This window comes from Eurosta solidaginis, chromosome 5 (assembly GCF_040869045.1).
Source record: "Eurosta solidaginis isolate ZX-2024a chromosome 5, ASM4086904v1, whole genome shotgun sequence".
NCBI lineage: Eukaryota > Metazoa > Arthropoda > Insecta > Diptera > Tephritidae > Eurosta > Eurosta solidaginis.
The window spans coordinates 47,886,315-47,913,755 of NC_090323.1; the positions used below are offsets into that span (position 1 = coordinate 47,886,315).

Below are 27,441 nucleotides of genomic sequence, written 5' to 3' on the forward strand. Positions count from 1 at the left end.
ATTTAGCCGCATTATCGGCCCTTTCGGAATCCCTCTGTGACTTGGTATCCACAGCAAACGTATGGTCGATTCCCTCCAATAATCTGAGTAGGGTGCCAGTTGTGTCAACCACAGCATAGCTGGCTGGGCCATTATCGGTTTTAGAGCCAACCATATACCAAATAGTCCAATTGTTCGCTTCATAATACATTTCACGCTCTTGGAAGATGAATGCGTATACGGCTTTTGGGGCGTTACTCTTTGTATACCTGGCGATGGTGAGGTCGCATGAGGTATTCTTGATCTCCCACGGGGGATTTCGAGGCTTCAAATTTACCAGTGTATGTGGAAGTTCCATGCACCGAGCGATACCCCATATGATGTGCATGATTGAGGGATATCGTTGAGGTCTATTGCTGATATTAAGATTATCGATGTCCTCGTTGATGATCGAGTTGCACGAGTAGGCCAGTTTACGGATCAGTCTCTTGTGGATTTGATATGTTCCGTCTTTTATTGCACACACATTTATTCTGGCAGCTAATGATGTTTAAGGGGGTCCCTAATAGAGATATGGGATGTCGCCGATTTCTGTCGGCCGCGGCCGAATGTACTAAATATCGGCGCGGCGGTGACAGCGTCCGGTCTTTTTTTACATTTTTTACTTATTTAAGGCGGCCTAGGCCATTCTTGTTCATGTCGAAAACTCGTTCGATATGGCCGAAAGGGAGGGATATCAACTAGTGAACATCGCTGCCAGTTAGAAGAAATAAAGCAATTCAACTCGTTTCAACCGTTCAAAGGTTATTCGAAAAAAAAGCATGCGCTTTCCATGCCAGCTCAACTTAATAATGGATTTTTTATCATCGATTTCACCAATTTATTAAAACGAAACACTAAAAGAAAAGTTATAAAATACATTTTTTCACAAATATAAGGAAAAACAATAAATTTCAATAAAATAGCCCGAATCGCATAATTTTTGAATTTTTTTTAAATTAAAAAACAGGTCTCCGGTTTTCGGACGATGTTGTTGTGGTTGTATCAGTGTAATTTGGTTTCGGACGATAATCTCTTACACCTGTTGTTGTTGTTGTTGTCATTATCGCAACAACGTGCGCCTCCCATGAAACTTAACGTAAATCTTTACCAATAGCAACACTCAACCGCTCATACCTTCTTGGTTCTGAAATTAATATTGCACCGTATACATTAATTCGCTGCGACTCTCATAGTAGACATACGGGAGGGGTCGTTTTATTACTGAAAAAGGAAGTCAAGTACAAAGTCAGGTATAATCGATCAATTGATAGAAATGTATGGTGTGCTATAGTAAAATTAAAGCAAGTGGACATTAAGTGGCAAATAGGTGTGGTGTACCATTCCCCAAGCTCTAGTGACAGTGAATTTTTAAATCACGTAGAGAGTATTTTATCAGAAGTATTAGAATCAGGTACGAATTCACTTCTAGTTGGAGATTTCAATATAAACTTAAATATCAACTCTTCGAGTAGCTACAAACTGAATGAAATTTGTACTCGTAGCGCAATGAAACAACAAATAAATTTCAATACAAGAGTCGCGGAAACTTCTCAAACAAAAATAGATTTATTATATGCAAACGCTGATATACTGTCTTGTGTGAATCTTGAAGACCACAGAATATCCGATCACGAAACTATTTCATTTGCTATAAAAGTAAGTAATTCAAACCCGTTACGAGGAGTCATTTCATCAACATCTTGGGAGAATTATTCTGCCGATAACTTGACGGCTCTACTGAGGAATTGCGATCTTAGTTTAATAAGAAGCATGAATGTCAACGACATGGTCAACTATATAAATACTTGTTTACTAGATTGTATGGGAGTACTAACGTTTGAAAAAACAGTACGATAAAGTTAAGAAATAAATGGTATGACCAAGAATTGACAGAATTGAATAAACTAAAATACCGGTTGCACTCACAAGCTGGAGCAACGGGTGACTATACCGAATATAACATGGTCGCGAAGTACTACAAAAAACTAATCAAATTTAAAAAGATTAAATACATGGAGAATAATATTGACATCAATAGTTCAGATAGCAAGCTAATGTGGAAGCATCTTAAGCATGCTGTAAACTTAACGGGGCCACAAGAAAAGATCTTGACTGTGATCGTAAAAGGTGTGACATATGATACACCTCGCGATATTGCTGAAGCATTGAACTCCTTTATAGATAGCATTGTTGATATAAACAGGGAAATTGAAGTTGTTCAGAGTCAGAACGACTTCCAACTTACAGCTAGGTCATGTTTATAATTCGAAGAAATTACGGTTGAGGATGTTATACGTATAGCAAAAAGGTTCAAAAATATAACTGGGGGGAAAATTTACTTTCAGAAGGCGTAATTAAAGATTCGGTATCGTACATGGGTTTCTTCTATGCAACCGTTATAAACAAATCCATGACTACTGGAATAGTGCCAGACATGTGGAAAATTTCGACAATAGTACCAATTAGGAAAGTAAAAAATTCAGTAATGGCAGAAGAACTAAGGCCGATAAATACATTGCCGAACATAGAAAAAATCCTGGAAATTGTAATAAAAAATCAATTGCTTAATTACTTAGAAAATAATAAAAACCTTATAAAGGAACAATCCGGTTTCCGAGAAAGGCACTCTTGCGAGACGGCGTTAAATTACGTCATATCTAGCTGGAAGGAAGAGCTGAGCCTAAAAAAACATATAGTAGCAGTGTTCATTGACATGAAAAGAGCGTTCGAAACAATTGATAGGAATATAATGCTCGATAAACTACAAAAAATTGGTATTAGGGAAAATGAATTGCAGTAGTTTAGAAGCTTCTTATCAGACCGGAAACAAAGAACAGCCATCGAGTCAGTAGTCTCATCCGAGGCACAAGTGGTCATAGGCTTACCACAAGGGTCGGTATTAGCACCAATCCTGTTCAAAATTTACATAAACGATATATCATCAGCACTGAAATATAGTAAAATCAGGTTGTTTGCAGATGATGCGCTACTTGAAGTAAATGAAACGGACATTTCAATAGCAAGGAGCAAAATGCAAGAAGATTTGGACTCATTGTATAGATGGCTTTGCATTAATAAACTCAAGCTTAACGTTAACAAAACTAAGTTCATGGTTTTATCTAGGACGACCAATAAAGAATCACTTAATTTAGATCTAAAAATAATGAATACGAGCATTGAGGATGTCAAAATATTTAAGTACTTAGGGATCCTGATTGACAATAAACTCAGGTTTACAGATCATATTGATTATATTGTTGCAAAAATGGCCAAAAAAATTGGATTTTGGAAGAGATCGTGTAAACTTATTAGTAAGAAATATAAGTTGAAAGTTTATAGATCCATCATAGAACCACACTTTTTATATTGCCCTACAATATTCTTTATTGCCAATGAAACACAATTAGACAGGTTACAAATTATGCAAAACAAAGCTATGAGATTTATATTGAAAGTGAGGTACGACACTTCCATAAAGAGTATGCTTGATGCACTAAACTGGTTGAGTGTGAAACAGTTGATATTTTACCATAGTATGAAATTTGTATTTTATATCAAGCATGGTAAATTACCAGCCTACCTAAGTGAAAAACTTGTTTATGTGAATGAAACCCTTTCTTACATAATCACGGAAAATAATAATTTTAGATTACCTCTTCTCAAAACAGAAATGGACAAGCAAAATATATTTTACAAAGGCCTGAAATGTTTTAATGAACTACCTAATCATGTTAAAAATTGTGAAAACTTAAACACCTTCAAAAAAAGTTTATTAGAATATTGCAAAACCATTCCAATAAGATAAAATATTTTGTATCTGTATTACATGTTACCGATCCTTGAGCGTACATGGAAATCCAAATAGACACAGAGGAACCTTATGCATCAGGGCAAATACATATATCGCTCGCAATCAAAGTGGGAAAGAATTCCTGAAAATATCGTCCCAGACAAACAGTTCATGTGAATCACGTATACTCCTACAACAATGATATATTATAATTAATTAAAAAGCTGGTACAGGGAGGATTGGAAACACGTCCTTTATAACCGTCCGATAAGAGTGGCTCATTCTGCTGAGCTGCTAGCTTTTGGGTTGACCGGAATCAAATGCATTCCGACAGAATACATAATAAAACTGTAATCATACGTCTTGGAGTAGGGCAGGATTGTGAACACGTCCTTCCAACCTCCCAATGAGATGACTCCAAGACTCGCCCGTTGGGACCACCAGTTCCCGTGCTGATCGGAATCTCATGCATTCCGACACCCCAAACGCTAGAAATACTATTATAATTAAAATGTATTTATAATTTGTAATAATCTAAGTTTTAGGCTTAAAACGCCGTAATAATAAATAATAATAATAATGTAGGTCTCGGCGGCTGAGAAATTTAAACGGATTTCAACGGTATTTAAATCGCCATTTGAAATGTGTCTCACCTCATACGAAAGCTGCAAATTTATGTATTAGAACGGTTTGTACAAACCAAGTGCACATCAACATTTGCAGCTCCTGTTATAAATGTGAATATGTAGGAACATATAATTGCCAGATGAGGCTCGGGCTACCTACAAATAGTTGTAAAACGTAAGCAAGTGACAATTTGTGATACTACACTTACTTAGTAGACAGTCGAGAAACTTACGTTACGCGGTAATCCTAATGAATTCATGACTAAAATGCCGGGCGATCACATTGCGTTGAATGAATAACCATTAGTATCTTTTAATTTAAAATTGGGCTACTTTGATTTAAAATATCGTTTTCGTTTAATGAATGCATTTTTAATATTGTATCCAGGGTCCAACTTAATTTAGTACAGCGCCCACTTGCAAAATTGAAATTAGATGGTAACCCTATGCTGCGAGCAACAATGCGAACTTGGTCTGGTTGTCTGGCCCACAAATAAATAATTTATTTCTCTCCCTATTCTGACTGATGTCCGGCAAGGCGAGCGTGCGTTCCGCAAGGTCATCACTTCAGATTCTGCACGCTTTATTCCGGCCAGTACAACACCAGAAATTATACCGCATTTTTCGGCTGAAGCTGCAAACCTAGCAAGAGAACATGTCCTGGCGAGACAACTCGCCCCAGAGACCCCCCTATTAGGATATTATGCGGCTAGTAAATTTAATTTAATTTAATTATTATTACGGCTGTTTAGACCTAAAACTTAAACTACTAAGTACAATTCATTATTATATCACTTATTTCTATTGAATATGCTGTTGGAATGCCATGTGATTCCGATCATCATATTTACTGGCGTGACAAACGGACGAGTCTGGAAGCCAGTCATTTAAGGAAGGTTGGAAAGGACGCGTTTCCAATCCCCCAGTGCTCCCAGCTTAAGGCAACAAAATTTGGAACTTATATTTTTCAATTATATTTGTATTTTAAGCTGTCGGAATGTATTGGTCTCCGGTCAACACAGCTAAACATGTCTTTGGATGTTGGAAATTGAAAATAACGTGTAACCAATCACCCCTCACCTTTGTTTAGTAAAGACGCTGTCGGAAGGCATAAAGATTCCGATCAGCACAGCTCAAAATATAATGGGAGGTTGAAAGGACGTGTTTTCAATCCCCCCTGCTCCAACTTTTGTTTGACCTTATTTTGGTTACACATAATATAATTTTATTGTTATATTAATGCTGTCGGAATGCGAGTTATTCCGATCAGCAACAGTAAATATAGGCTGAAAATTCAGAATACCAGCTAAATTAGGGGCCGGGAGTATTGCATTTTGCTCCTACCAATATTGCCATTCTCTTTTCGCGCTCCAGTATCGGTATATCATATAAAAAAATAAAATAAAAAAACTGTATCTTATTGGAAGGGTTTTACAATGCTCAAATAAACTTTTTTTTAAAAGTATTAAAGTTATTAGTACTTTTTATGTGATTAGGAAGTTCAATGAAATATTTCAGGCCCTTATAAAATATATTTTGCTTGTCCACTTCTGTTTTGAAAAAAGGTAATCTAAAATTATTTTTTTCTCTGATTACGTATGAATGTGCATCATTTACATATATAAGATTTTTGCTGAGGTATGTTGGTAATTTACCGTGCTTAATATTAAATACAAATTTCATACTTTGGTAGAATATGAGCTGTTTTATGCTCAACCAGTTTAGTGCTTCTATCATGTTATTAATGGGAGTATCATACCTCATGTTTAATATAAATCTCATAGCTTTATTTTGCATAACTTGTAGCTTATCTACCTGAGTTTCATTGGCCATAAAGAATATTGTGGGACAATATATGAAATTCGGCTCTATGATGGATTTATACACTTTCAGTTTGTATTTTCTACTGATAAATTTGCATGTCCTCTTCCAAAAACCAATTTTCTTGCCTATTTTGGCAACTATATAATCAATATGATCATTAAATTTTAATTTATTATCAATCTGAACCCCTAAGTACTTGAAAGTTTTAACTTCGTCAATGTTTGAGTTCATTATTTTTAGCTCGATATTACAAGATTCCTTATTCATCGCTCTAGATATGACCAAACTTGGGTTTTATTAACTTAATTTTAAGCTTATTGTTACAAAGCCACCTGTATAGGGAGTTCAAGTCTTCCTGCATTTTGCTCCTAGCTAACATGATATCAATTTCACTTACTTCGAGCAATGCGTCATCCGCAAACAGCCTTATTTTACTATGCTTTAGCGCCGAAGATATATCATTTATATATATGTTAAATAGGACCGGTGCCAAAACCAATCCAATTCCTGTCAATACCTCATCCGAGACAACCGACTCAAAGACTGTTTTTTGTCTTCGGTTACCTAAAAAGCTCTGAAACCACTACAGCTCGTTGCCCCAAATTCAAATTTTTTCTAATTTTTTAATCATTATATTTCTGTCTATAGTTTCAAATGTTCTCTTTAAGTCGATAAAAACCGCAAGTATACTTTTCTTTTGATTTAGTTCTTCTTTCCAACTCGATATTACATAATTTAAAGCCGTTTCACAAGAGTGGCCTTCTCTGAAACCGGATTGTTCTTTAATTAGTATTTTATTTATTTCCAAGTAACTTATGAGCTGATTTTTTACTACTGTTTCTAGAATCTTTTCGATATTCGGCAACGTGTTGATCGGTCTCAGATCTTCTGCCTTTAATGAATTTTTTACCTTCTTTGTTGGCACTATTGTTGATATTTTCCATGCTTTGTGCACTATTCCCTCTACTAATGATTTATTTATGATATCCGCATAGAAATGTCCCATGTATGACACCGAATCCTTAATAACTCCTTCTGATAGTAAATTTGTTCCTCCGATTTTATTTTTTAACCTTTTAGCTACCAATATGACGTCAGAGCTGTAAAAAGATTGAATCAATTGAGTGTGCATTCTCTCAGCATTCTTTTAAAAAATTGTGATTTATTGGTTGCATATTATAAATCTCCATTCCTGAATGGCTCAAATACCTTAACTCAAATCTAAAGTGTGTGTGTTATTGAAAGGTAAAATATAATTCAATATAGAGTGGGAATGTAGAAACCATTCCCAATTTTTAATGAATGTAAACTTGAAATGAATGCACACTTTTTTCCATTCAGTACTAAATACTTTTCCCTAGGGTTCTTTTTTTGTATACTTTCATTGCCATCAGATATGTTAAATCAATTTAGGAGTTTGGTGCAAAAAAAGGCGTAAAATTTATCAATAGAAAATATAGCCCCTTCTAATTATTCAAGTAGTTTAATATTTAAGAATTCATGAGATTAACACCGGCTTATAATAACTGAATATTCAATCATTATTTTTGAAAAGAAAGAAAAATTTACTGGCATACTGCGATTTTAACATTTCGAAAACTGCCACATAATCATCATCAGTCAATTTCGAATGTTATAAAGGCTTCACTGATATTCGAACCGCGAATCACACAGTGAAACTGCAGTTGCCTTTAATCATCGAAATATGCCAGTATATGTTTCGTTCTTTTCAGTTTTTGTAGTAAAGTGGATATTGTAAATGAACACATTGTGCTTTGACCAAATAGAGCAAATTGTGGATATTTTTTGCCGATAATATAACAAAAACAGATACTTGAGTTTAAGTCGTTTAAATTTAAATATATCAAAGTGCATAGGTCTATCAGCGATTTCGTTGGAGCTTGCTAATTCCAAGAATTTCGATAAATATATGCCTAATTCGATGGCATCGTCCTACAGGGATTCAGGCTTTTTCTATTCACCCGAGTCACCTTCCCAGTTTTCCTTCATATGTGCCACAAAAAAAAAAAATATGTTTAATTGGAAGAAACTCTTCAGAGGTTATTAATTTCCCTCCCCACAAAGAGATTAACTGGCTCCATCGGATTACAGTTTTTTACAGCTGATGTTTTGACAGTGTTTGACGGAATATAAATATAGGACCCGAGTGATTGAGAAGGACCTTTAGTCTCTCTGCCTATTTGCATGGCATTTGTAGGTTGAATTCTATCTTACTTGAGCAGATTTGTATTCAAAGTTAATTTTCTTTGCTATCAACAAAGCTACAACTACCTACAGAGCCTACTTTAAATGACTGTAATTACAAACTATTGTGTTTAGAAGAATATTTTTCTTAGAAAATAGATAAAAATAGTATATTGCTGTTGCAATTTGGAAACTCTCAAACCTTTATCTAGACAGTATTTGACCATAAACCGCTAGGAAGAATATATGAAGGAACTTAAGAGCTTTTATAATATATATCTTTCAATTGCTTAATTAACAGTTGAGGACGTTCAAATGTAGATTAGTACTTTTTCCTGCCACATTGGCAACACTTATTTAGGAAGAATATATGAAGGAACTTAAGAGCTTTTATAATATATATCTTTCAATTGCTTAATTAACAATTGAGGACGTTCAAATGTAGCTTAGTACTTTTTCCTGCCACATTGGCAACACTTATTTAGAACGATGTCAATTTTCGGAACAAGGATGTTGAAATATTTGTCATTTGCTTTTTTTATTATTAAATTTTTAGAACAATTTTAATAAAAATGCCTTTTCAATTAACTTCTTTGTGCTTTATTAACATTTAAATAAAGAAAAAACTGGTCATCATTGTCAATAACTAAAGTTTTGTGTTGATATTTTGAAGTGGCTTTAATTTAATGCAACCATGTGATATTTGAGCGGATTTTGTGCTTGTACGACATTTTTCATAATTGATTGGTACTAGAAAAGTGTGTGAACACTCAGCAAAGGCTTTATTCATGTGAATGCTTATTCTGTGTTGAAAAATGTTTGTGTTTCATTCAATTACTTCATTCTTTCTTCGAAGAGTTAAAGAGTGCATTCTTTTTTTCCCACTACTGAATGAAGAATGGGTTGACTTTTAAGCCACATTCCTTAACAAGGAATGAAAGAATGAAGAAACAGCATTCTTAAATCAATGATTTAAAATTTCAAATGATTGCACACTTTTACAGTTCTGTATGGCGTCATCAACCGTAACTTCTTGGAATTTCAGACATGTGCTAACCGTGTATTGCACACTGTCGCCACTATCAAAAGTTTCGATTTCTCGATTTATGTCACCAATACTATCAACAAAGAAGGAATTCAATGCTTGGGCTATATCTTCGGGTGTTTCATATCTTATACCATTTACAATCACTATCAGGATATTGTCACGCACCTCAGTTAAGTTTACTGCTTGCTTGAGGTGTTTCCACATTAATTTCCTATCAGAAGAATTTAAGGCGATATTTTTCTCCATATAAAAATAAATAAATAAATGTAAGGCGCGATAACCTCCGAAGAGATCTAAGGCCAAGTTTCTCTTCCAATTTGCGTCGTGCTCCTCTTGATTTTTCCTACAAATTGGCCGGATGGGACCTACATGATTTTATGCCGACTCCGAACGGCATCTGCAAGGCAGATGAGTTTTCACTGAGAGCTTTTCATGGCAGAAATACACCCGGAACGCTTGCCAAACACTGCCGAGGGGCGACCCCACTTAGAAAAATTTTCTTCTAATTGAAAAACCTTATTTCTAAAAATTTTGATGTTGCTTTGCCCGGGGTTTGAACCCAGGGCATCCGGTGTGGTAGGCGGAGCACGCTACCATCACACCACGGTGGTTCTCCATATACTTAATCTTTTTAATTTTGATTAGTTTCTTATAATACTTCACAACCATATTAAATTACGAAAATTCACTTCTGGCTTGTGAGGGCAATTGGATTTTTAATTTGTTAATTTCGGTCAGTTCATGATCGTACCACTTATTTCTCAACCTCACTATCCTGTCTTGTTCTGATGTTAATAAACCCATGCAGTGTGATAAGCAGGTATTTATATATTCAACCGAGTCGTTGAGATGCATATTTTTTAATACGCTGAAATCATAGTTTCTTAATAAGTAAATGAGGTTATCAGCAGAATAATTCTTCCAACACATTGTGGGTATCATTATCCGCAGAGGAATTGAATTACACACTTTGAAAGCAAATGAAATGGTTTCGTGATCAGAAATTCTGTGATTTTCAAGATTAGTACAGGACAGTACATCAGCATTTGCATATAATAGATCTATTCTCGTTTGGGACCTCTCAGCAATCCTTGTATTGAAATTCACCATTTGCATCATCGCGCTACGTGAAAATATCTCATTGAGCTTAGAACTCGTTGCGGTATTAACATTCATGTTAATGTTAAAATCCCCAATTAACAAGGAGTTTGTACCACTCTCCAGCTTCTCAGAAAGTATAGCTTCCAAGTGATTTAAAAATTCGATATCACTAGAGCTTGGAGAATGGTACAACACACCTATTTGCCATTTAATGTCGAACTTTTCTAATTTAATTATAGCACACCAAACATTTAAATCAATAGATCTATTTATTTATTTATTTATCAGTCTACAAATTAAACAATTATACAGACCAAATATACCGACACTTAAATCTCATATGTAATACACGATATAAACAACATAAGCAGTCATCAACTTTAAAGTAATATTTAAACAGTATTGAATTAAACGCTTGACAATTTCAATTAAAAACTTAGAAGTAAGCAAAAGATAAAATGTTGTAAATGTGTTAAAATGTACTCATGAAGGAGCTAGTAATTAATAATTTATGAAATTGACAGCAAATTAATAGTAGATAAAATATATACAGAATAGAATTTATACAGAGTAAATTTGATTGCATACATATAAAAATAATGATCACAACGCAATTTTGCAAACAAGTTTCAAGTAACTGGTACTTCAAATTTGAAACAGAGGGTTGAACAGTATATCACGGTTTAGCGTTCTTTGCTTCATATCGAATTACAAATTTAATGTAGTTAAAAGTTATTTTTTAATACCAAGAAACGAGTCGCAGACGTCTAAATTTTTACACTGTTTATTAAAATCACGACATAAACAGTGAAGTGGTTCGTGCATTTCATAATTCGACCTGCATGTAGCTACAAAAATTGATTGAAAATGTCTAGATGGCCTAATAGGAACGTTAAACTTAATTTCACCAAGCAAAAATGGACTATTTATTAACCCTCTTATTAATTTAACAATAAATAAGACACCAAGCATCTCCCTGCGGCTCTGCAATGTGGGCAGCTGTATTAGTTTTAACCGGCTGCAATAGGGGGGAAGATTTTTAGAAGGATCCCATGGTAAGTGTTTTAAAGCGAAAAGCAAAAATTGTTTCTGGACCGATTCCAGCTTGTCAGAATGAACCTGATAACGCGGATTCCAAATTATTGAAGCATATTCCAAAGTAGGTCTGACCAATGATGTAAAAAGAGTTTTTGTAACGTATGGGTCATTAAAATCTTTAGACGAACGTTTAACGAAAGCCAAATTACCTTTAGCGCTATTCACGCAAGATTCAATATGAAGTTTAAAATCGAGTTATGGGTCCATTATAACGCCTAAATCATTAAAATTAGTGACTTGCTTGATTACATAGTCGCCAATAACATAATCATGGGATTGGAAGGACTTCCTTGTAAAACACATGAACTTACATTTAGGTAGGTTTAGTGACATGGCGTTTACATTACACCAGTCACCAAGACTATTCAGATCAGCCTGTAGACATGCCCTATCCACGGGTGAGCGGATAGGCATTACAAGTTTGACATCATCAGCGTACATCAACGGCTTGCAGCTCTTCAAAACACCAGGAAGGTCATTAATGAACAACAGGAACAAAACCGGACCAAGATGGCTGCCTTGAGGAACACCAGAAGTTACGTTTATGAACTGAGACCAACAATTATTAAATATAAGTGTTTGTTTTCTTTCCTTCACATAAGAAGAAACCCAAGATAGAAGCAAAGGAGGAAATCCTAACCGATCAAGTTTGAATAAAAGTATAGAATGAGAAACTTCATCAAATGCCTTACTGAAATCAGTATAAATAACATCAACTTCACAATTAGTCTTAAAACTGTTGGATACAAAGGTTGTAAACTCGAGCAAGTTGTACACCGTTGATTTACCCTTCCAAAAGCCATGTTGTGAAAAGCCAATTAATGAAGATACTCTAAAAGCAATCTGTTTTGTGCTAATTAATTCAAATAGCTTAGGAATAGTGTTGAGTTTGGCTATTCCTCTATAATTTCTAACACACGTTCTGCTTCCATTTTTATGCAGTGGTATAATGAATGATTCCTTCCACTTCTTGGGGAATACCCCTTGCTTCAGGGACGCATTAAACAAACAGGCTAAAGGTCGATATAAGTATCGAGCACAAGATTTCAGCACTACCGACGGAATTTGATCCGTACCACTAGAGTAAGAAATTTTTAGATTTTCCAGATGAGTTAAAACATCATCAGTACATATATATGGGACTGCCTGGGAATCCAGAGGAGACAATCTGAAAGGATAATTCGATGGCGGGTAATCATAGGTGTTTGAATAAGTAGATTCGAAGAAATCCGCAAATATGTTAGCAATTTCGAAGCTATCGTTGGAAATCTGATCAATTAGCTTCATTGTAGAAGGAAACCCTTTTATCTTCCTTTTTGAATTAACAAAGCTGTAAAACAATGAACAACAGGAACAAAACCGGACCAAGATGGCTGCCTTGAGGAACACCAGAAGTTACGTTTATGAACTGAGACCAACAATTATTAAATATAACTGTTTGTTTTCTTTCCTTCACATAAGAAGAAACCCAAGATAGAAGCAAAGGAGGAAATCCTAACCGATCAAGTTTGAATAAAAGTATAGAATGAGAAACTTCATCAAATGCCTTACTAAAATCAGTATAAATAACATCAACTTCACAATTAGTCTTAAAACTGTTGGATACAAAGGTTGTAAACTCGAGCAAGTTGTACACCGTTGATTTACCCTTGCAAAAGCCATGTTGTGAAAAGCCAATTAATGAAGATACTCTAAAAGCAATCTGTTTTGTGCTAATTAATTCAAATAGCTTAGGAATAGTGTTGAGTTTGGCTATTCCTCTATAATTTCTAACACACGTTCTGCTTCCATTTTTATGCAGTGGTATAATGAATGATTCCTTCCACTTCTTGGGGAATACCCCTTGCTTCAGGGACGCATTAAACAAACAGGCTAAAGGTCGATATAAGTATCGAGCACAAGATTTCAGCACTACCGACGGAATTTGATCCGTACCACTAGAGTAAGAAATTTTTAGATTTTCCAGATGAGTTAAAACATCATCAGTACATATATATGGGACTGCCTGGGAATCCAGAGGAGACAATCTGAAAGGATAATTCGATGGCGGGTAATCATAGGTGTTTGAATAAGTAGATTCGAAGAAATCCGCAAATATGTTAGCAATTTCGAAGCTATCGTTGGAAATCTGATCAATTAGCTTCATTGTAGAAGGAAACCCTTTTATCTTCCTTTTTGAATTAACAAAGCTGTAAAACGACTTAGGATTGACAAAAATTTGCCTTTTAATCCTACTGATATAGTTCCTTTAACAAATTCTGTTCAATGTGTTATATTTGTGACGTAAAATTGAGTAGGCGGCATAGTCAGTCATTGATCCAGAAAGTTTGTAGCGTTTGAATAAACGCGTCTTCTGATTTTTCAGGCGTTTCAATTCTTTAGTGCTCCAAGCCGATGATGATATAGCAGTGGTTTCGGACGTAGGTATGCATTTTATTAAAATGGGATATACTCTCATCAATATCCCCATCGTACTCAGGCCAATTTATTCTCGATACTTCGAGTATTACTTTAGACCAATTGGCTTTTCGCTTCCCAAGGCAGTCGGTTCTATGTACCGGAGCGACTCGGGATTTTTCCCGACCAAGAACTGTCATTTCAGTGTGACCCCATTTAATTTGTTTCGTCCCTCCCACAAATTGTCATCCTCCCGGCAGCTCCTTGCAGCAGGACTGCTACATATTCTCTTACTCCGGGAAGGTATCGAACCCAATCCGGGTCCGTCTCCTGACCCCGGTCCTGAGAAATGGTTTTGCTGCATTTGCCAGAAAAGAATCTTTTTAGGACGGTCATACTCTGTTCAGTGTGTCTCGTGCAAGGGATGGTTGCATCGGACAGGTTGTTCTGGGCTTGATCCCAAAACCCGACGTCCACGTAACTACCTTCGTAGTAGAGCTGGTAGCAATGCTGAGCATCAGCCCCTGCCCCCGTCTTCTTCTCCCCCCTCTTTTCTGGCAGCAATCATGCAGGTCAGGGAAACAGACTCTTAATCCCTACCTCCGTTTGCACCATCTGCCAGCACAGAATATATAGGTTTGCGACATCCGCTCAATGCAGCTCCTGCCTTGGGTGGTGCCACTTTCCTAGATGTTCTGGTCTCCGCGACGGCAACCCCTCGACGGGTTTCATCGCGCCATGTTGCCAGGTCGCAAACCCAAATAATCCGGGTACCCCAATGCTTGCCCAAGGGCGCCCAGTCCCAAAGCCACACCAGCAATTGCGTCCTGGCCTTCCACAATCTAGGCGTAGTCACCCGTCACTTACCTCTAGAGTGGCGGCGTCACCCCTCATGCACTTCAGAATTCTGCAGTTAAACTGTAATGGACTAACTGGGAAGATTACGGAGATAGTCGATTTCATGAAGCGGCACAACATCCGCATTGCTGCGATTCAAGAGACTAAACTCACAGCAAGATCTGCATTGCAGACCTGCTCTGGGTATAATGTCCACAGGAAAGACCGCGAGAGCGGAAATGGAGGCGGCCTCGCGTTTATTATACACCACTCTGTGCAATATTATATATTTGATCCTGGCATCGACCGCAGGGACAATGTCTTAGAACGTCAAGGCCTATCTGTTCGGTCAGGCGATGCAAATCTAGAAATCATCTACATCCCTCCTGTCACCTGTTGCCCCAGTGGATACCGCCCTAATATCGAGACCTTACTCACTGGCAGCAATCGCATTATCTTAGGCGATTTTAATGCCCATCACGACCTATGGCATTCAAACTTGCGGGCGGACAGTAGGGGTGAGATGTTGGCGGATCAAATAGAAGAAACGACGTTCTGCACAATAGACGGAGACGGCCCCACACGTATGGTAGGAAGCTGTCATAGCTCGCCAGATATCTCAATCGTGAGCGCAGAACTCGTAAACTGCGTCAACTGGCAGCCGATGGTAACATTGGCATCCGACCACCTGCCCATACTTATTTCGTTCGAGCGTACCGCCGACTTCATCGTCACCGAAAAACGCACTTTCATAAACTTCAAATAAGGAAAGTGGGAAGAATATAAATCTGCAACAGACAGCAGCTTTGCTGCCCTCCCTATCCCGACTGATGCCCGCCAAGGGGAGCGTGCCTTCCGTAAGGTCATTGAATCCGCCTCGGCACATTTCATTCCCGCCGGGAGAATTCCCGAAATCCGACCCCACTTCCCGGCGGAGGCCGCGAGCTTAGCGAGGGAACGCGACCTTATAAGACAGTTTGATCCAGGCGACCCCCAAATAAGGGATATAAACCAACGCATCAGATTGCTTGTGGACGAACACAAGCGGGCGAAATGGGAAGATCACCTAAGAGGTTGTAACCTCTCTACCGGTGTAGGTAAACTTTGGTCCACCGTAAAGTCCCTATCGAATCGGACTAAGCACAAAGACAAAGTTTCCATCGCCTTTGGCGATAAGGTGCTGTCGGATGCGAAAAAATGCGCGAGCGCTTTCTGCCGACAATATATAATGTATCCTACGGTTGACAAAGATAGACGGAGAGCCAATAGACACGCACATAAACACAAATTCAGCGCGTCACCAGTCACCATCACCGCTAGAGAGGTTGAGGACGCCATTGGTCGCGCCAAACCATCCAAAGCAGTGGGCCCAGACGGCATAGCCATGCCGATGCTTAAAAACCCCTCATAGAACAGTACTCGTAGCGCTAGACCTATCAAAAGCCTTTGATACGGTCAACCATGGCTCGTTACTGCAAGACCTGGAAGGGTCTACCCTTCCCCCATGTCTTAAAAGGTGGACCGCAAATTATCTGGGTGGTCGGCAGGCATCGGTGCAATTCAGAAACGAAACATCAAAACCAAGGAGAATTAAACAGGGGGTGCCACAGGGTGGTGTCCTATCCCCACTTTTGTTTAATTTCTACATATCTAAGCTACCTTCACCACCGGAAGGAGTCACAATCGTTTCCTACGCCGATGACTGCACAATAATGGCCACCGACCCAGGCCCAGAGATCGATGAGCTATGCAATAAAATAAACGGCTATCTCCCTGATCTCTCCAGTTTTTTCGCCTCGCGAAGCCTGGCATTGTCACCGACTAAATCTTCCGCGACCTTATTTACAACATGGACGCCCCAAATGTCGACCATATTGAACATCCACGTCGATGGCACTACGCTACCGACTGTCCTACACCCCAAAATCTTGGGTGTGACGTTTGATCAGGATCTACATTTTGGTGCGCACGCAACCGCAATTGTTCCGAGAATTCAGAGCCGTAATAAAATGCTCAAATCCCTTGCTGGCAGTACCTGTGGAAAAGATAAAGAAACGCTCATGACCACATACAAAGCAATTAGCCAGCCGATTACGTGCTACGCGTCTCCCATATGGTCGCCAAGCCTAAAAACCACCCACTGGAAGAAACTACAGGCCTGCCAAAATACTGCTTTCAGAATCGCCACGGGCTGTCTTCTTATATCCCCAGAACACCATCTGCATAATGAGTCGAGAATACTCCCCATCAGGGAGAGAAATGAGATGCTGACCAAACAGTTTCTGTTGAATACCCAGAAACCTGGGCATCCCAACAGACATCTGATTGACGAACCAGCACCGCCTAGGGGCCTAAGGAGTCATCTCCGTAAGCATTTTGAGGAAATACGGCACCTGAGAACCCAGCCGTATGAAGCGAAAAAACACAAGCAGGTCCTTGGAGAACTACATAGACAGGCGTCGGACCTTTATGTCGGGAATTGCCCGGTGAATCCAGTACTTGAAGAAAAATATCCAGAACTCGCGGAAGAGGAACGCATACTCCCCAGGGAAACGCGTGTCACTCTTGCTCAACTTCGTTCTGGATACTGTAACAGGTTAAACTTTACCTATCCAGAATCAACCCCGACATACAAAATGTATGCCCCGCTTGCAATGTGTCCCTACATGACACCAACCATCTCTTTAATTGTAATGTGGAACCAACGCCTCTAACACCCCTTTCCTTAAGGTCCACCCCTGTTGAAACGGCAAGTTTCCTTGGACTCCCGTTAGAGGATATTGATGACAATTTGTGATCGGTCGCGGCTATTAGGTGGGGCGAGCATTACTACAACAACAACAACAACCAATTGGCTTTTCTAAACAGAAACCGGTGAGGGGTCTTCGCACTACGTTGGAGGAACGCTCCATTATACCTGACTTTGTACTCGATACCTTTGACAACGCAGGACACATGCAGGTCAACGCAGGATTCGCCGCGGATAGGTGAGGTTGACAATTGGGTTTGGAGAAGCTATATATTGCGCAGGCAACCTGAAGGGTTGCGCTACACAGCCCCTTGAATCTGGTATTTTAGTCGCCTCTTACGACAGGCATACCTACCGCGGGAATTGTCTGACCCCCTAACCCGCTGGGGGGACAACACTGTCGCGTCTCCCGCTTTTAAAACTTGTCATATCTCACCTGTTTCATATCTCACGTCAAATGTATTAAATTTATGCTTTTATTGGGTGGTATTTCTTATAGCTATGAAACATGGTGTCCTTCATACTAATTCTGATGTAGGGAGATTTTCAAAACTAAAAAAGTCGTTATGTATTAACAAATATTCACCAGTACAGGCTTTGACAACCCCAAGCTCGTTAAGGAAGTAGATGGAATGATAACTGAGCATTCGATATATCTACCTAGATGTGGTTAGTTTGCGATACAGACGGTATGGTACCTTAAGGGGTTAATATTGTGACGAATATTATCATCACTAAGATGCTACTACATAAATGTACAACAACAAAAACATGAAGCAGCTACTCTTATGTACATGTACACATTAAAGCTACCAACACTTATGTGAAAAGCGACGATGAGCTATCTCACACACACAGATGTAATCATCAGCCGAAGTTCTTACACATACACACTCATATAACTAATTAACAAGCGGAGATACAAGCGTTCTAGAAGGTGAAACGTCTAGTCCTGTTGAGAAATATGCTGACGAAGCAACAGAGAGTATAAAAGCTGCGCAAGCTGAGTAATAACTAATCAATTTTGATTTAAGCACGCCATTGGTTGTGAAGTACTACTCCCCAAAGTAATAAAAATCAGTTTGCAATACTAAATTTTGGAGTGATTTATTCAACAGTTAACGATTCGAACGTTAGCATAAGGTTACAGGGTACCGAATATGTATCCACCAAAGAAATGTTAACATTGACATGGACACAAATTGGAGAAAGTGACACAAACTTAAGCAAATCAACCAACGACAAAATGTCCATACCCCAGCGGGTCAGTGGGTCAGAATATACTCGCGGTAGATATGCCTGTCGTAAGAGGCAACTAAAATACCAGATTCAGTAGCGCGACCCCTCAGGTTGCCAGCGCAACATATAGCTTATCCAAACCCAATCGTCAACCTCGCGAATCCTGTTTCACTAACAGACGAGGCTCTGGCGACCCCAAGTTCCTCATGGAACTTTGGGGTGGGTAGGGAGGGGATGGCCTGAAGGTTTAATGTGGCCACATAAATCGTTCCCGAGATGGTCGGGCTAGCACCTTAATGGTGCTGTGGTACCGGAGCGTACCGGATCTGTATCCGGCAAAGGACCATCACATCGACAATACTCCCCAAAGCCTTCGGGGAGCAACCTTATCGCTACAACAACAACAACAAAATGTCCATCACTCGCAGCGATACATATTTGTAGGACTGCAAAAAATGTGAAAGACCGCTATCTCGGTAATTTTTTATGTATTTTTCGGTTCACAGAGGCGAGCGAACAGGTTCGTACATAAACCTTAATATATCGTGTCGTACATCACCCCACAACAACAACCACAACCTTTTGAAAAGGCCAAGCTTTTAAAAGTCGTTGTCTCTATCTGAAAAGCTTTTGTTAAAAAATATTGGCGACGAAAGATATATTTTATATATTTTCAATTTTGAAAAATGTTGCACTACCAGGTAACCAATGCGAGCCATAACGTCCAATCGCTTTTCACCTATAGCGAAAACATTGGAAATTATCCTGTTGTCTTATTTTACTGCTTATCTTCCATTAGCCAGTCATCAGCATGGTTCCAATACCACCGCGATAAACGCTATTACTTATTCTGTACTTTCACTTTCTCCTTTCAGACTAAATTGGAGTCATATCGAACCATTCAAGCTTCCGGCAAGGAGTTGAGTACCGACCAAAAAGCTGCTGTAGCTAAGTATGATGCTGTTATTGCTACTTTGGACTTTGCACGTGAACTCTCCAAGCAGATGTTGCAATTCGTGAAGGACGCTGAAAAGGAGCATCGAAAGCAAGCACGAAAGGTTGGATAATTAGTTTTTGTCTGATTATTATTATTTTTTATTTTATTTCGAAATTACTAACAATTAAACAATTTTATAGGATGTAATCGCACGTGCACTTGCAGAGACTGCCAAAATACGCGAAGTTTTAGTCATTCAAAACATCATCAACTCTTTCACCGATGACACCATTCGTGCTGATTTTATTAATGGGGAGAATGGTGCCATAAAGTTGGAAACCGCTGAAATTAATGTTTTGGAAAAATTGTTAGTAAATTAAAAAGTAAATGTGCTCGTACACTTTTTTAACTAAACTATTTACAGTTGCATTGAAATTCAAACAAGCCGTCCCGAGTCTACTGATGATACACCATTCTTAACTTCCGCTCAAAAAGCGGCTGAACTCTTTTCAATGACCATTGATGGACGCCCTAAAACGTATTCCGATAATATTACTTACGACCAACTTCGCCGCATTTTCAATCAAATCCAAGAATCTGGTTATTTGGATAAAATTTATTTGGTAACACCTGAAACTGAAGGCGAAGTGAAGGACGAGGAAGAAGAGTTTAGCAATGCTGCTGAGGGTGAAGAGTCAGGAGGTATAGCTGAAGAAAATTCTTTAGAAGAAGGAATGGAAAAGTTAAATATTGCATCTACTGAGACGGAGGAGGATTTGGATGAACAAAATCTAGTAAACTCTGGCTCAAGTGATGATACCGGTTTGCTACCACCACATAGTGGTGTCACAATCGACTTGCAACAGCAGCACCAACAACAACAATTGCAGCCACAGCAGCAGCAGTCACAAATGTTACCACAACATCAGTTGGTGCCACAGCAACAAGCTGTTAAAGAACATCTAGATGTACAACAGCAGGTGCATATTCCACAACCACAACAGACACAACAACAACAACAACCCAATGCAGCTGTCTTACAACTACCGAATGCTGTAGCTGGTGCAGTGCCCAATTTCCAAGCACCGTTACAAGCTGCCGGTGCAGCTCCAGTACATGTCGCCATGTTTACAGCACAACAAATGCCTGGCGCACCACCACAAATGCAGCAAGTACCACCTGGCAGCATTATAGGTGTGCCTCAGGTGCCACAAATGGTAGCGGTTGCACAAGCACCACAACAACAACGTCAAATGATGACTAGCCCAGCAACCGCAGCGGCCAATGCACAATTGCAACAAGGCCCAATAGCAATTCATGGCGCACCACAACCACCAGCTGGACACTTCACACCTACAACGGTTCGTGCAGTAGAGCAAGGTTTATTCCCTCATAACCGTCAGCAGTTTGCTTTACAACAACAAATGCGTCCAGTAGCTGAAATAATTGGTGGGGGTAGCTTCTATTTCTTACAAGAAAGCGAACTGGATTCGCCTGAGTTGGGCGGTAATGGACCTATTGGTAGCTTAGTATTCGAACAACAACAGCAACAATCGCAACAACCACAACCACAGCAACAACCTCCTCCACAGCAACAACAAGCCATAGCACAAGATAATCCTCCACAGGCTCAACAGCATGTGCAACAACCTAATTTAGTTAGTCATGGTGGCGAATTGCAAGCAGCAGCTGCGGAGTTGCACAAGACACAACATCATCATTTACAGCAACAACAGCAACATATTTTGCAACAACATCACCACCAACAACAAGCAACACAACCACAGCAGGCTATTCCATCGCAAACGTTCACAAATCAATCATTCCCACCCATGCAGCCGCCAGCGGCAAGCGGTGGTACTGCACCAACTAGCGTGGCCAATAGCAACACACCAACACTTGCAAGCGGCACACCAAGCCCCATGTTCCACCAACAGCAGCAGCAACAGCAACAACAACAGCAAAATCAACAAAAGCATCAACAATTATTTTCGCCTGTAGGTGGTGGCCCAGTTATGCAACCACAAGATGCCGTCGTAGCACATCAACAACAGCTTTTGTTGTCAGAACAACAGCAGCAACAACAGCAGCCCCCCATGATGATAATGGCGCGTTTGGCAGCTCCACAAGCGCGTTTACCACCACAAAACACACAACAACAATTACAGCAGCAACAACAGCCAACGCAACAGCTGCAACATCCAGCTTTAGGTATGCAGCCCGGCGAAGTGCGAGTATCGGATGTATCAGCAGTTGCTGCTTCTGGCTTTCTCGGTTTCGATAACAGCGTAGTAAGTCTCAGTTATGAGCAACAAATGCAACAGCAGTTGGCTGTGGTGGCTAAAGCTAGTGCAGCTGCCGCTGCTGCTGCTGCTGCTGCGGCCGCAGAAGAGAAAAAGGTAAGCGAGGATATTGGTGTAGCTCATAGCAAGTATAGTGCTAGTGAATCGGTGGTAGTCAACGATTGGGATGCAATGTCAAAAGCAAATGCTAATGTGCGAGCAACTACTAATATGAACAATAGCGCTAATAGTGTTGTTAATGTAGCAGCATCTGCTGCACTTGCCAATGCATTAAAATCGGGTAATAGTGGCGTTGTTAATGTCGGTGTTGGGGGAGTTAGTAGCAGCAATAGCACCGGTGTAGGCAGTGGTGGTGCTGGTGCAAATATTGTTATGGAAGCGCCTACCAAATGGAGTGCTGAAATGAATGCGCTTAGCAATCCATCAACACCTACCGATAATACGCCAAGCATTGTACGTAAAATCGAATGGACATCCAGCAACAGTAGTGAGAGAAGCGGTGGTGGCAGCACCAATATGGGCGGCGGTGGTGGTTACGGCGATGGTGGTGTAACGCAATCATCTGTCAGCTCGCATGACTCCAATCATTGGAACTCGAATCAACAGCAGGATAGTGGTAAGTGAGCAATGAATCTTATTAATATTTTACATCTGAAAGTTTGGATGTTTGATCGTTTTTATGTCCACATGTCTAGATGTTTGTCTTTATAACTCAATCACGTCAGAACGGCTGAACATATTTGGATGAAATTTTATTGTTTGGTATGCACTGGCTATATTTTAATTAAAATGTGTCGGGTCGCAACGGAACCTGGGAACGGCTAATTTTTAATTAACCTTAGTCGCTATAATTTTAAATATCCTTGACCAATGATATAAGTCAAGGGTTCATATAAATAGAGCTCTAAAAGTTTGTAAAGACAACTCCCAACCCGAGATCAGGAAGAAATTAAGTCCGGATCATTTCAGGATTTTTTCGGAAACATTCGACATAATTTTGGGACTGTTTGGGTATATTTCGGTTATACCCTCGGACTGTTTTCGACTATATTTCGGAATAATTTTGGGATTGGTTTTCGGAACTCTTTTCGTATATTTTTTGAATTATTTTAGAGATTGGTTTCAAAGATTATATCCGGTCTATCGAGATCATGTTGGTAATATTTTCGGAAACACTCGAAGCCAAGGGTTTTCGGGGCTAATTGGGAATCGTTTTAGAGTGACAAAGGATTACATCGGAGCCGATTTCAAGACAATTTGCGTTGAATTTTAAACATCATTTGTAACCTTTTAGGTATAATATCAGAACTATCTCAATCATTATTTTGCTGCCTTCAATTTATTGGGGTTGTTTTCGATATCATTTGAAATGATAATGTGGGAGTATCATTTGGGAGTAATATCGGGCATATACCCGCATCTAATCGGAGTTAATTGGGGTTGATTATGAGTTTGTTTTCGTGACTATTGCGGTTTTGTTTAAGGGACATTATCGTGACTATCTCCGAACTATTTTGGTTTTTTTCTCAATTTTTGCAGAGCGATATCGGGTATCGATTTCGGAACTATTCTGGAATTCCTAGCGATTCTATTTGCCTTAAATCTATTCATTTATTGGGTTAGAATTAAAACTATATCCGCTTTATTTCGGATTTATTTGTGGCTCTGTATAGTTTTTCAGAGATAATTTTGGTACTGCCTATGGTTATATTTAAAATATTTGAATTGATGCGTTATCATTTAACAACTAAAGTGGGATCGTTTCGGGAACGATTCGAGACTTTCATCGGGACAGTCTCTTGGATATTCAACGATAAATGTCCCAATTTTTTTTTTTTTTTGCATATGCTAATGTTGTCTTATTTTTATAGTACACTATAACAACGGCCGCCAGTTCCAGCGACGACGTGGGCGTGGCGGCTATGGTAATTCGCAGCCAAATGGTGGAGGACGTGGTGGAGGGGGTGGTATTTATTTCCGCAACAACGATAACTCCTCAAGTGGTTCTTATTATCAGAACGGAGGTGGCAATGTGTACTCAAACAAAGACACGAGCTCGCGTTACGACTCGGGCAATTACCGTGGACCACGAAGTGGTGGTAGTGGACGTGGAAATGCGCCACTACCGCGCTCACTAGGTGGGCGAAATAATAGCGGCGGTGGTGGCCAATCGAATACATCATCCAGCTCATATATGAATCGCTCATCACAGCGCATGTCAATGGGGCTGGATAATAAAAACTGAAACGCAGAGAAAACTGTGACACACATAATTACACGATAGAAAGAGAGAAGAAAGAATGATGTGTAATGAAATCGAGATGTAGAACCATATAAAAGGAAAATTAACCATTGAAGCAGAAGGCAGCATGATAAGAACCTCTTAAGAATCGTAAATATACATATACAAGAAAAAAGAAATAAAAAACACATACATAAACAAAACATATACACATACACTTACATATAGAAACTGAGAAGAAGAAGAAAAAACAAAATAAATGTAAAACTTATTAATAGTAAAGCTGCAGCGTATAACATCATAAATGATCTATAACAAATAACAAAACGGCAACAGCAGTAGCAAACACAACAAAAACAGCAGTCGAAACTGCAATTATGAAATGTAAACAAAGCCACACGCGTTTACAATAAATTTCATAAAAACTAAAAGCTACAAACAAAGCGAATAATTTGGCGAAATAACCATATAAAATAAAAATAATATAAAATATTTAAACAAATACGGCGAAGTACAGAAAACGAGAAAAAGAAAAAAGAATATTATATTTAAAAAAAAAAAAAAAATGGAAAGAAAACTTTATGCTAATTTCAATTACAAGAAATACTTATTTATGTTCATTTTTTTTTATTCTAATAAAATAAATATTATTAAATATATGTAAAATTGCTCTTTAATCATGTGTAAGGCAGGAAATTACAATAAAACCGAATAAACTAAAAATGAATTTACACCGAAAAGCGAGAGCAATTATCAGCAAATGACACAAAAGAACCACCACAACAACACCAAACAGCAAAATCAATTCACCAATATGCAGCAGAGTAACCAAGCAACTGAGTTGTGATAGCTTATTCTGTTCGAAATGGAAATCAAAAATGCAACAAAAAAATGTTCGTTAATGAAAATCTTTAAAATATTTCGAATAACTTTGAGTTGCATTTAAAAGAAATTTTGTTTTTCGATTATACAATATAGAATTTAAAATTAGTATTAGCTCTAAGCTTGCTAAATGCAACAAGCCAAAAATATACGCAATTTTTTTTTTATTTTTGTAAAAGTGGCACTAGTTTACTTATGCAAAAAAAAAAATTTTAATTCTAGCTTTGGTATTTCACTTCAAAATCTGATTGGAAAACCGCGTTCTTTCAAAAACATTCTCAGAATTTCGTGACAAAATTACTAGTTCAGACTTTGGCTGCAAATGGCTTGAACTTTTGTTAAGATAGCACAAATAGACAAGTGATTTTAGAAATCAAAATACCTTAGATAGGGTGTTCCTCAAATTTTGATAGAGCTTACCAACCATACAGCCTAGTGAGGGTTATCTTCCACTCAGCTGTATATGGCCCATATTATTCCATATGAAGTTCAAAGTTTTAGAATCGCAAGTTCAGAAAATCTCAAACCACCTTCAACATTATACTAATCACTTTTTTTTTTAACTCATATTCATCTTTTTTGTAAAACCGCATGCATATTTAAACTGTTTTTTGCTTGTAAAGATTTGAAATTGATTTTTAAAACTCGGGATTTATAAAGCAATGTTCCGTATTTGATTTGAAAAGTTAGTATGTGAATTTTTTTTTGGAAAAGTAAACTTATGCCATTTGAAGACAAAAAAGGATGACTCAAATCATTTGTGTCGTTTGCTGTTGTTGTCTTTTAAACTGTTTTTAAAATATAATTTATTTTAGTATTTTATTGAAAGAAACTTGAGATGAAGAGCAAAACAGAAAGTAATTTTACGCCTATTATATTATAATAATTATTATTACTATTATTATTATTAAAATTAATTGATAAAAAACAAACAAATAAACCATACAAAAAAATATTACTTATATTTAAAAAAAGAGAAAGAAACAACCAACAGAAAAATTACAAAAAAAAATCTAGTGTTTATTATTTCGAGTTAGAAGTCACGCAATTAATGATTGGAAGAGGTCGGAGCTTGCATCGGTTCTGTGTTGATATGGTCGCTTACGCTCCCAATCGCTCATCCGTTTTTTAAATCGGAATAATAGTCAAATCGTCACATCGTATGTAAACTACGGTTGTTTATTTTATCCATAATCTATAATTTGTATGATTCACTCTTGGCGTGTTAATTAGTCGGTAGTGGTGGGGTAGGAAACTGTATTTTTGCCTACAGTTGGAAAATTCAGCATTCACGGTGTAACATTTAACGGCTTTATGTTGATTGACTTCGCCGCTACTCAAAATATCATGTTCTGTTACTTGGCTGTCTTCTAAGCGAAAAACACAAAACCAAAACAATCACATCGTGGTCGAAGGCTGACAAAGGCTCCAGTGTACTTGATGTCATCACTCAATGGGGATTCCCCCTGTGGGTTAGGGGTTAGAATATGCCCACGGTAGGTATACCGGTCGTAAAAGGCGACCATAATACCATGGGTACCCAATCCATGAGTAAGGTGTTTTACTCGAAAGGCAGCAGGGTGGACGCGGGTATCACCCTGTGGGACCCTAGGCAAGGTCTTTATAAAAACTGCTACCGCTGGAGCAGGAGAAGCCAGTGTGATCTGATGCACGGCATCGAATGATGCTGTGTATTCAGGTCTCACCTGTCCTGGGATGGCCCCCTTGTGGGAGCATCGCGGTGGCTGTGGTTTCAAATAGAGTTCACTTATGACACACGCTCTGAGTAGACTTGTTTTCCCTTGGGGCGTGCAAACCCAAGGGAATTCGGTCTCATGCTTGCCACAAGAATCCTAATTTCATTGAGAAACTGACCCTGAGGGGCAGATGATAGGTTGGTCACATCCCTTAATTTGTGGCAACCGGAGATGCCGGTTAAATAAGCTGTAAAAAGATGACGAAAGATGGTGAAGGAACGCATGTCTATCGTCAGCCGAAAAACAATCGATAATTGTACGAGTGGGCCGGTGCTCATCTCGTCTTTTGAGATGTTTGAGGCTGCTTTAGACTTCGTAAGCGAATAGGAGGCGTTCGCTGTATGGATGGCCACATCCAAATATGTGGCAAGCTTTGGCGTTGTCA

General features: G+C 38.6%; 1 protein-coding gene across 2 annotated transcripts in view; it reads left to right on the forward strand.

The window, feature by feature from the left end:
* Capr (Caprin) overlaps nucleotides 1-25,745 on the forward strand; it is a 28,604-nt gene extending 2,859 nt beyond the window's left edge. For both annotated transcript variants that reach the window (XM_067788033.1, XM_067788034.1), the window contains exons 2-5: nucleotides 19,811-19,993; nucleotides 20,073-20,239; nucleotides 20,297-22,791; nucleotides 24,047-25,745. In XM_067788033.1, coding sequence (XP_067644134.1) covers nucleotides 19,811-19,993; nucleotides 20,073-20,239; nucleotides 20,297-22,791; nucleotides 24,047-24,420 — 3,219 coding nt within the window. In that variant the 3' untranslated portion in view covers nucleotides 24,421-25,745. The remainder of the gene's footprint in view (nucleotides 1-19,810; nucleotides 19,994-20,072; nucleotides 20,240-20,296; nucleotides 22,792-24,046) is intronic.
* The last annotated feature ends 1,696 nt before the right edge of the window (nucleotides 25,746-27,441 follow it).